This window comes from Panulirus ornatus, chromosome 40, assembly GCF_036320965.1.
Source record: "Panulirus ornatus isolate Po-2019 chromosome 40, ASM3632096v1, whole genome shotgun sequence".
Lineage (NCBI taxonomy): Eukaryota > Metazoa > Arthropoda > Malacostraca > Decapoda > Palinuridae > Panulirus > Panulirus ornatus.
This window is the reverse complement of record NC_092263.1, coordinates 4,076,126-4,087,945: the sequence shown is the minus strand read 5'-3', so window position 1 is coordinate 4,087,945 and position 11,820 is coordinate 4,076,126. Positions and strand designations below refer to the sequence as shown.

Below are 11,820 nucleotides of genomic sequence, written 5' to 3'. Positions count from 1 at the left end.
CTTCTTGTTTCTTTGTTTTCCCTGGGGATAGGGGAGAAAGAATACTTCCCAAGCATTCCTCACGTGTCGTAGAAGGCGACTAAAGGAGACGGTAGCCCCCCTCCTCTCCTTGTATTTCAACTTTCTAAAAGGGGAAACAGAAGAAGGAGTCACGCGGGGAGTGCTCATCCTCCTCGAAGGCTCAGACTGGGGTGTCTAAATGTGTGTGGATGTAACCAAGATGAGAAAAAAGGAGAGATAGGTAGTATGTTTGAGGAAAGGAACCTGGATGTTTTGGCTCTGAGTGAAACTAAGCTCAAGGATAAAGGGGAAGAGTGGTTTGGGAATGTCTTGGGAGTAAAGTCAGGGGTTAGTGAGAGGACAAGAGCAAGGAAAGGAGTAGCACTACTACTGAAACAGGAGTGGTGGGAGTATGTGATAGAGTGTAAGAAAGTAAACTCTAGATTGATATGGGTAAAACTGAAAGCTGATAGAGAGAGATGGGTGATTATTGGTGCATATGCACCTGGGCATGAGAAGAAAGATCATGAGGTAAGTGTTTTGGGAGCACCTGAATCAGTGTGTTAGTGGTTTTGATGCACGAGACTGGGTTATAGTGATGGGTGATTTGAATGCAAAGGTGAGTAATGTGGCAGTTGAGGGAATAATTGGTATACATGGGGTGTTCAGTGTTGTAAATGGAAATGGTGAAGAGCTTTTAGATTTATGTGCTGAAAAAGGACTGGTGATTGGGAATACCTGGTTTAAAAAGAGATATGCATAAGTATACGTATGTAAGTAGGAGAGATGGCCAGAGAGCATTATTGGATTACGTGTTAACTGATAGGCACGCGAAAGACTTTTGGATGTACATGTGCTGAGAAGTGCAACTGGAGGGATGTCTGATCATTACCTTGTGGAGGCGAAGGTGAAGATTTGTAGAGGTTTTCAGAAAAGAAGAGAGAATGTTGGGGTGAAGAGAGTGGTGAGAGTAAGTGAGCTTGGGAAGGAGACTTGTATGAGGAAGTACAAGGAGAGACTGAGTACAGAATGGAAAAAGGTGAGAACAAAGGAGGTAAGGGGAGTGGGGGAGGAATGGGATGTATTTAGGAAAGCAGTGATGGCTTTCACAAACGATGTTTGTGGCATGAGAAGTGTGGGAGGTGGGCAGATTAGAAAGGGTAGTGAGTGGTGGGATGAAGAAGTAAGATTATTAGTGAAAGAGAAGAGAGAGGCATTTGGACGATTTTTGCGGGGAAAAAATGCAAATGAGTGGGAGATGTATAAAAGAAAGAGGCAGGAGGTCAAGCGAAAGGTGCAAGAGGTGAAAAAGAGGGCAAATGAGAGTTGGGGTGAGAGAGTATCATTAAATTTTGGGGAGAAAAAAAGAATGTTTTGGAAGGAGGTAGATAAAGTGCATAAGACAAGGGAGCAAATGGGAACTTCAGTGAAGGGCACTAATGGGGAGGTGATACAAGTAGTGGCGATGTGAGGAGATGGAATGAGTATTTTGAAGATTTGTTGAATGTGTTTGATGATAGAGTGGCAGATATAGGGTGTTTTGGTCGAGGTGGTATGCAAAGTGAGAGGGTTAGGGAAAATGATTTGGTAAACAGAGAAGAGGTAGTAAAAGCTTTGCGGAAGATGAAAGCCGGCAAGACAGCGGGTTTGGATGGTATTGCAGTGGAATTTATTAAAAAAAAGGGAGTGACTGTATTGTTGACTGGTTGGTAAGGTTATTTAATGTATGTATGATTCATGGTGAGGTGCCTGAGGATTGGCGGAATGCTTGCATAGTGCCATTGTACAAAGGCAAAGGGGATAAGAGTGAGTGCTCAAATTACAGAGGTATAAGTTTGTTGAGTATTCCTGGGATATTATATGGGAGGGTATTGATTGAGAGGGGTGAAGGCAAGTACAGAGCATCAGATTGGGGAAGAACAGTGTGGTTTCAGAAGTGGTAGAGAATGTGTGGATCAGGTGTTTGCTTTGAAGAATGTATGTGAAAAATACTTAGAAAAGCAAATGGATTTGTATGTAGCATTTATGGATCTGGAGAAGGCATATGATAGTTGATAGAGATGCTCTGTGGAAGGTATCAAGAATATATGGTGTGGGAGGCAAGTTGTTAGAAGCAGTGAAAAGTTTTCATAGAGGATGTAAGGCATGTGTACATGTAGGAAGAGAGGAAAGTGATCGGTTCTCAGTGAATGTAGGTTTGCGGCAGGGGTGTGTGATGTCTCCATGGTTGTTTAATTTGTTTATGGATGGGGTTGTTAGGGAGGTGAATGCAAGAGTTTTGGAAAGAAGGGCAAGTATGCAGTCTGTTGTGGATGAGAGTGCTTGGGAAGCGAGTCAGTTGTTGTTCACTGATGATACAGCGCTGGTGGCTGATTCATGTGAGAAACTGCAGAAGCTGGTGACTGAGTTTAGTAAAGTGTGTGAAAGAAGAAAGTTGAGAGTAAATGTGAAAAAGAGCAAGGTTATTAGGTACAGTAGGGTTGAGGGTCAATTCAATTGGGAGGTAAGTTTGAAGGGAGAAAAACTGGAGTTAGTGAAGTGTTTTAGATATCTGGGAGTGGATTTGGCAGCGGATGGAACCACGGAAGCAGAAGTGAATCATAGGGTGGGGAGGGGGCGAAAATTCTGGGAGCCTTGAAGAATGTGTGGAAGTCGAGAACATTATCTAGGAAAACAAAAATGGGTATGTTTGAAGGAATAGTGGTTCCAACAATGTTGTATGGTTGCAAGGCATGGGCTATGAATAGAGTTGTGCACAGGAGGATGGATGTGCTGGAAATGAGATGTTTGAGGACAATATGTGGTGTGAGGTGGTTTGATCGAGTAAGTAATGTGAGGGTAAGAGAGATGTGTGGTTATAAAAAGAGTGTGGTTGAGAGAGCAGAAGAGGGTGTTTTGAATTGGTTTGGTCACATGGAGAGAATGAGTGGGGAAAGATTGACCAAGAGGATATATGTGTCAGAGGTGGAGGGAACGAGGAGAAGTGGGAGACCATATTGGAGGTGGAAAGATGGAGTGAAAAAGATTTTGAGTGATCGGGGCCTGAACATGCAGGAGGGTGAAAGGCGTATAAAGAATAGAGTGAATTGGAAGGATGTGGTATACCAGGGTCGACGTGCTGTCAATGGATTGAACCAGGGCATGTGAAGCGTCTGGGGTAAACCATGGAAAGTTCTATGGGGAGTGGACGTGGAAAGGGAGCTGTGGTTTCGGTGAATTATTACATGACAGCTAGAGACTGAGTGTGAACGAATGGGGCCTTTGTTGTCTTTCCTTGCGCTACCTTGCACACATGAGGGGGGAGGGGGTTGGTTATTCCATGTGTGGCGAGGTGGCGATGGGAATGAATAAAGGCAGACAGTATAAATCATGTACATGTGTTTATATGTATGTGTGTATATATATGTATACATTGAGATGTATAGGTATGTATATTTGCATGTGTGGACGTGTATGTATATACATGTGTATGTGGGTGGGTTGGGCCATTCTTTCATCTGTTTCCTTGCGCTACCTCGCTAAGCGCGAGACAGCGACAAAGCAAAATAAAAATATAAAAAAAATCGTTTCTTTGTGCCCTATAACCTTGTAGATTTAAGCTTTGTAAGTACAAGACTTGGCCTTTCCTCACTTTATCAAGGTAACAATGAAGAAATGAAGCAATGATCGGCCTATATTAATAATGCTTGTAAGTGTGGTAATAAGTGTTTGTATAAAAGTTCTATGTTGATTTAGGTGATACACAGACTATACTTTTGTTTTATAATGCTCTTCCCATCTATTATTGCCTTGTTACATCTAATCCTGCAAATGGGGAGATGTTAATCGGAGATTCATTGTAGTACAAAAATTTTGAATGTTTTGATCCATTTCTCTTTACAGGTTCATTACATCTTACTCCTAAGTCGATGGACATGGCAGAATCCTATGGCCTTCAAGCACCATAATATGACTCTTAATCATAAAGGTCAAAGGCCAGGCCATCATACGTGAAGGTTGTAATGTTATGCTCAAATAGTAAAAGTGCACAATGCATGGTTAAGGTGTACTGCATCGACAAACCATATTGCCGTAACTCCAAGACGAGATTTGAGTCGATCATTCTTTGTCAACATCCAGCAGGGACATAATACTATATATCTGTGTAATCAAATATCAACTAAACATTGGTTCATAAAAAGGAAGAAGCGGTCGACGAATGTTAAATAAACAGAAGTCTGGGCGAGGACTAAGGCCATTAGGAGCCATAAGGTTGGTTGATAAAGGGAAAGGAACCTACACAGAGTAACCAGATTGGACTGGCTAAGGCGCCGAGATAGGAAGGGTATTCCAAGGAATGGTGGGTAAAAGATTGATTGAATTCCAACTGAATAACAAAGATGAACAGATATGAATATACCAAGGGCATAAGGATGGTTTGAGCAAGTGTTCAGAGAGAAAAAAAAAATTATGTAAAGGTCATAATGGTGTGGGAGTGAAAAAGGCCATTCGTTTACCAGCGAATACTGTCACATGCAGGCTCCAGTAATGCAGTAATACTACAAATTATAAATGATAGAAATGAAGAGGACAAAGGGTTGTGGATCATAGCAAAGGGAGGTTTAATGAAGTGGATCTGGGAATAAAATACATAAAGCATATCTCTACAGCACATGACTCTTAACAATTTCATCCTCAGTGCCATGATAAAATGGGTGGTAACAGTTTTATAAAGTATTCACCAGTTATGTGTAAGGGAGAAGAGGTCATGATCAGCCAAGATGGTAAGAAAGCATTGATGTTGGGATAGAGATTTAGAAGTTACAATGCCTATTGCAGCTGACATTACAAACTGGCATACGCAGATACTGGTATCTTATTAGAGGAATTAGGTAAGCTGCCTGAAAATGGTAGGTGTGCAAAGAAGGTATGATGTCTGGAAGGGCTTTAGAGAATGAGATGTTGCATGTTTGACAGAGGACTGAAAAATTATCCCTGTCTGAATCCTGGTGAAGGAATTTTGTGACATTAAGAGTAAGCTAGCTGAAATAACCACTAAAAAGAGGAAAGATTATATCAATACAGGGGAAAAAAATGATCTTGGAAGAAAACCTAACCAATCTGAATGAATTACTTTGGAAGGAGATGAATAAAGTAGTAGAAAGGCATTTGGAAAAAATACTACAGTACATTAAACAAGTATACGAGAACATATGTGATACATGAAGTTTGTTCGAGCCGGAGAGAACATCCTTGAAAAGTACTTGGAGATGGTGGTGAGAGAGATCTCCATTGGTACACTAACATTAAAGCTGAGGAGGGAACATTAGTTTGCATATATGGGAGAGGAAGACATTAAAGAGGAGTGGGAAAAGCACTGAAGTGCTTAAATACGTAAAAAGCTGGAGGTAGACTGTTGAATATGATGCAGACGAAACTGCAGTGGATTGGATGTGAAAATATAGAAGTCATCAGGTGCATGATAATTGGATAAATGTTGCATTATCTCACCATGGTGGTTTGATGTTTCCGTGGTTGGGGCACTGTGTGGGATGAAAGCAAGACGAGGCGATTGATGTGACAAAAAAAATGGATAGTGCCACTACTACTGTATTCTGATGCAGCAGCATTTGCTAAATCAGAAGAATGGTTAAAATACAACAACACATATAGGATGGTGCTGTAACTATATAGAAATATAGATGCTTGTTTTTAAAAAGAGGGGAGGTCAGATTTAAAAATCAGGTTGCATGATGAACTAACAGATGTATTTGAATATCTGGAAGCAATATGAAATAAGGCAGGTAGTGGAAGTGCTAAAGTCGAAATCAGTTATGAGGAAGAGAAAAATCAGCGTGGTGTGTGCAGGAATCTTGTATCAAGGAGTATTTTCTCAAACACTGATGTATGGTTGTGAAACCCAGTTGCATATTGGTCATGACATATAAAAATAAAAAAATAACAGCTGGATGATTAACTTACAAGGTGCAATTGGAAGTGGAAAGAGGGAATGAAGTGCAAAGTTGTGTGATGAAGAAATCATTAGAAAGGCACAGAGATGTGTCTTGGGAAGCAATGATTATGCAGAACATATGGCAGGTGATTGGTTGCACACGAAGATAAATAGTATTACAGTAACAGGTATGGAGAGTATAGGAATGCAGTGGAAGAGGAGGACAGATGTATGGAGAAATATTCTCGGCTAGAGATATTTCAGATGATGCAAGAGGAATAATCAGGGACCAGATACAAAAGGAAGTTTTGCACATGGATGTTGACATTATTGGATGCACTGGTCTCAAATGACACAACTTCGTAAAAATAAAAGTGAACCATTTTCAACATTGCAGAAATCCTTATTTTAACACACTGGGCAAGGGTTGAGAATGAGAGATATATTACATGGCCTCTATGTATCCAATTCAACTCACTGAATTGTGACGGGAAAAAATTATAGATATATTCTTAAACCCAACGGCCTTTCCACCTTCATGAGGTAGCACAGGAACTGATGAACATATAATCTCATTTGCACACATCTAGTCTCTTAACTGTCAAGTAAGATAAATTGACAGCATCACAGACAAGACCTATAAACCATAGCATGGTCTACTTTGACTTGTATGCCCTCCTGTTCAAAACAGGATGCACTGCAAGGAAACAGTCTTACTTTGCCTAATCTCTCAAGCCTTTTCATATTTCAGTGCTTCAATGAATATACTTCTCTCTACTAATCACAATCTTAGCTTTTGGGGATTCAAAACTACATATAGGTTTACTAAAACATCCTTTATAATTTTGTACTCCTTACAACAGTTGGTAGTTAAGTGACTCCTACCATAATATACATGTATTTACATTTCATGGTAACCCCAAGAGGCAGTGCCCCTGGAAATGGCACTTCATGATCAAATCAGTATCATACTGCATCAAACCTGAACACTGGATCACTGAGCACAAGACTTTGTAAATAAAAAGCATGAGAATCTCTTTAAATTAATTATTCGATGCCAATACCTGATAAACATTTTACATCAGCTTTAGTACAAAGTACTTGTTAATTATGTCCGGCAACAAATGAATTCCAAGTTATCAAAACTCAAAACTAAGGTATGGTGGTGCAGTTAGATAACACTGCAGAAAACCAAAACAAATGCAGAGGCAACTGACTCTGAATTTTCATCAAATTTCTGATTGGGGCTGCATGAACAAAGGATAATGTCAAAATAAATAAGGTTTAATTGCAAAGAATCAAAATATGATAGTGTATCCTCCCAAACCCAGACTAACTGGTGTGGAAGGGTGTTGTGACTGGGATTTTTTCCAAGTACTGGGAGAGAAATTGTGCACCATTAATCACACCACTCAGGCAAAATGTCTACAATCTGGAATGGCATCTCTATTTCTCCTGTAACCTGGACAAAGCTGGCACACCAGTAAGTTTTCAAAACGTCTCAGTTCTCGAGGATCCGGTATTCAGAGTACCTGGGTTTCGAAGGATGCACTGGATTTGGTTCAAGAAAATAACTTGGTATGTTTCTATAAAGACATCTATTTGTGGCAGTAAAAAGTACCCAATTTAACCTTATTCACCTACGTGATGTATGCCTTCAGGAAAAAATCTCGTTTCAGGGTCATTTTAAAATATACATTACAAAAAATACATTTTCACAAAATAGATTTTTTCTTATATAAGAAATAAGATGTTGGAAATTTTCATTTTTGGTCAAGAAAATTAATTTTGAACAACAACAGTTGATCAATTCAAAAACCAAGGTGCAAACTGCAAGGTGGTCATACTTATGGGCACTTATTAGTCTAATTCATGCACAATAAACATGTATATAAAGACATGCACACTTCACTTTTAAACAATTGCATCTAGAGGCAGTATTCAAAATTTTCATATACTGCAATCTTAAATAAAAATCAATCAAAAAAGAATTATGAACTGTGTCCAATACATGCAGTACAAATCTTTAATATACACTGTCTTAAGCAGCATCTGCAGCAACACTACCAACAAGTTTCTTCAATCCCTCTGTACTCATAGACTTGGGTCTCTCAAGAGGAAGGCCAAGAGCACGATCCCACACCAGAGAGGAGAGCACTCCTAAGGCTCGGGACACTCCGAAAAGCACTGTGTAGTAATTCATTTCAGTCATGCCATAATACTGAAGCAGAACACCTGAGTGAGCATCCACATTTGGCCATGGGTTCTGCACCTTCCCAAGTTCAGTCAAAATGGGTGGCACAACATTGTATAACTTGGCTACCAGCTGAAAAACAAAACAAAAAATCAGATTCCCATTTCCTATCTGTCAGATTACCTTTTCACTTCCAGTTATCTCCCTAAACATTTTAGATCGAGAATAACTGCATACTTTTAACCAATGAAGACTGCAGGTAACCAACATAAGGATGCCTACACATCAGTGTGGCAATCATCTTTATCGCATTTCAACCAACATGCAACACAAACAAGATAATGACAGGATGAGGACTGCCTGAGTGAATATACAAAGACAAAAACAAAAATTGGGAAAAATAAAAAGACAGAAGGATGGAGGTATGGGAGGACAAGATCACATCCATCCATCTATTTACACCCAGATTGCACTACCCAGCTTCCAGGTGGATGGCTCACAAAGTCACTACTTCACACATCCATACCACTTCATAACTATGCAACACCTTCATGATTAAACTTTTCTCATCCATATCCAACGTTTCCTATCGATCCAACTCTTACATTCACCTCATTAATGCACACAAAAGTGTTCCTCCTTTCCATGCTCCCCTCTCCAGCTACACCCATCCCTTGTTTATTGGAGGTTATGTTTTGCAAAAACATCAAATCTACCAGTGCCGTATCATCAGCAAACAACTGACTCGCTTCCCAGTCCCTCTCATCCCTTAAGGACTGCATACTTGCCCTTCTCTCCAAGACTTGCATCCCCCCATCCATAGCAAACTAAACAATGATACATTTATATTCATTCATTATACTTTGTCACTGTCTCCCACGTTAGCGAGGTAGCGCAGGGAAACAGATGAAATAATGGCCCAACCCACCCACATACACATGTATATACATACACATCCACGCATGCACATATACATACCTATACATTTCAATGCTGCCTTTATTAATTCCTGTCGCCACCCCACCACATGAAATGACAACCCCCTTCTCCCACACATGCGCGAGGTAGCGCTAGGAAAAGACAACAAAGGCCACATTCGTTCACACTCAGTCTCTAGCTGTCATGTATAATGCACCGAAACCAAAGCTCCCTTTCTACATCCAGGTCCCACAAAACTTTCCATGGTTTACCCCAGACACTTCACATGCCCTGGTTCAATCCACTGACAGCACGTTGACCCCAGTATACCATATCGTTCCAATTCACTCTAGTCCTTGCACGCCTTTCACCCTCCTGCATGTTCAGGCCCCGATCGCTCAAAACCTTTTTCTCTCCATCCTTCCACCTCCAATTTGGTCTCCCACTTCTCCTTGTTCCCTCCACCTCTGACACATATATCCTCTTTGGCAATCTTTCCTCACTCATTCTCTCCATGTGACCAAACCATTTCAACACACCCTCTTCTGCTCTCTCAACCGCACTTTTTATTACCACACATCTCTCTTACCCTTTCATCACTTACTCAATCAAACCACCTCACACCACATATTGTCCTCAAACATCTCATTTCCAACACACCCACCCTCCTTCGCACAACCCTTTCTATAGCCCATGCCTCACAAGCATATAACATTGTTGAAACCACTATTCCTTCAAATATACCCATTTTTGCTTTCCAAGATAATGTTCTCGTATTCCACACATTTTTCAACGCTTCCAGAACTTTCACCCCCTCCCCCATCCTGTTACTCACTCCCACTTCCATGGTTCCATCCGCTGCCAAATCCACTCCCAGATATCTGAAACACTTCACTTCCTCCAGTTTTTCTCCATTCAAACTTACCACCTCCCAACTGACTTGTCCCTCAACCCTACTGTACCTAATAACCTTGCTCTTATTCACATTTACTCTCAGCTTTCTTCTTTCACACACTTTACCAAACTCAGTCACCATAAAAAATTATGATAAAAACATCAACAATATAGAAAAGTCTATATGCTCCCCTCCTGCCAAGCACATATCTCATACCAAAAGATAACTCCAGAAGTGTTTCACTTACTTTGAACAGCTTATCATCTGGTAAATGCTTGAGTGCAAATTCTCGTTGACAAGTGTAACGAGGATCTGTCTTACGCAGGACAGCATGGCCATAACCTGGAACGACTTGGCCAGATTTGAGGGTCTTCCAAATAAATTCCTTCAACTGATCTTCAGTCACATCATCCCCAATCTCAGCACGAAGTTTTGTTAACCAAAGGAGTACCTAGAATACAAAATGGCCCTACTTTAAAACAAATGTAGAAAAACTCCTTATGTGAAGATATCTGAAGAAAATACAAATCACAAATCTAAATATAGCTACAATTATAATTCATCTTTAAATAATGACAATTTCAAAGAATGAGCAAATTACCTCCTGGTTGGCCAAACCATGGAGAGGTCCAGCAAGGCCATTCATACCAGCAGCAAATGAGAGGTAAGGGTCAGAAAGAGCAGATCCCACAAGGTGAGTAGTGTGCGCTGAAACATTTCCTCCTTCATGGTCACTGATGAAATAAAATATTTTGTTTTTCAGTTTTCAATCCATTTTTGCCTTGAACTCGAGCCATGACTATAAATATCATGGGACAACACTAATTTAGTTCCACTAAAAAAGACTTTCACAGAACTAGCTAGAGTTCTAAATGCATTACCCAGTCAAAGCAAAGGGAGCTGACCATGAACTTGAACTCTAAGCTACAGTTCCCATGTTCTTGATATAAATGTCAAAGAAGTTATCACACAGGCCATTATACAAAAACTGAAGTAAAAAACCATGGGATTCATACTAATAGTTAGGGATACTTATTTAATAAAAAGTTAGGGATTCTTACCTAAAACCCAACCTACTTCCACATAAAGAGACTGGAAAATCTGTTTCTGGATACAGTCAAGTCTTAATCACCGAAGATTAAGCAATTTCTGTCGTCTTCTCCTAAACACTATCAATATATATGCCAATTCCTCCCAAAAAACTTACATCATTGGGATTTTTCTTTAATTGCTTGATTTTTTAAATCTTTTAAAATCTGGTTTGGTAATGTTCCAGTGAATGTAAAAAGGCACAAATCTGTATGAAGTTAACACAAAGTTCAATCAAATTGAGAGTTCACAAGATGGAAACAAAAATTCTTTGGCCATGAACCAACCATATTTATCAAATGAGTGTGCAGGGAGCACAATAAGCAGCAGAAGGGAAAGCAATGAAATACTGCAAATGTGTTGGAAGGGGAAAAAAAGAGGGTTACACATGCAAGCAGATAGAGGGCAATACTCATTATATCTGTACCATTCAAGGTTATTCGCAATGTTCCTTCATGTTATGATCTGTTTTTCATCATCATATACCATAAGAGTTCTAATTACTCATGGAGACATTAGACAACACTATATAATGAGGCAAACTAAAGAAACTGTAAAAGAACAGGTTGCATGTCCTTAACGGTCAATGTGTGTGGTGGTGCATTCAAATATGTTGCTTGGAAAGGTGGGGACACCCTATCATTTTAAGTAATTCTAATATATATATCATGTATTTCCTTGTAGAAGTTAGACAAGCATGGACTAGAAAGGTACTACCTTCTGGGTGCTAGTGGTGGTACTGACGGCAGCACAATGGCTGTCCAATTCCCCTTCCTGGCTCGGGATGTTATC

At 40.0% G+C, this 11,820-nt stretch overlaps 1 protein-coding gene across 1 annotated transcript in view; it reads right to left on the bottom strand.

Annotated features, from left to right (window-relative positions):
* Positions 1-6,749: 6,749 nt before the first annotated feature.
* kdn (citrate synthase) overlaps positions 6,750-11,820 on the bottom strand; it is a 34,171-nt gene continuing 29,100 nt past the window's right edge. The window contains exons 6-8 of the mRNA XM_071685376.1: positions 10,541-10,673; positions 10,187-10,390; positions 6,750-8,258 (exon numbers count right to left, since the gene is read on the bottom strand). Coding sequence (XP_071541477.1) covers positions 7,974-8,258; positions 10,187-10,390; positions 10,541-10,673 — 622 coding nt within the window. The 3' untranslated portion in view covers positions 6,750-7,973. The remainder of the gene's footprint in view (positions 8,259-10,186; positions 10,391-10,540; positions 10,674-11,820) is intronic.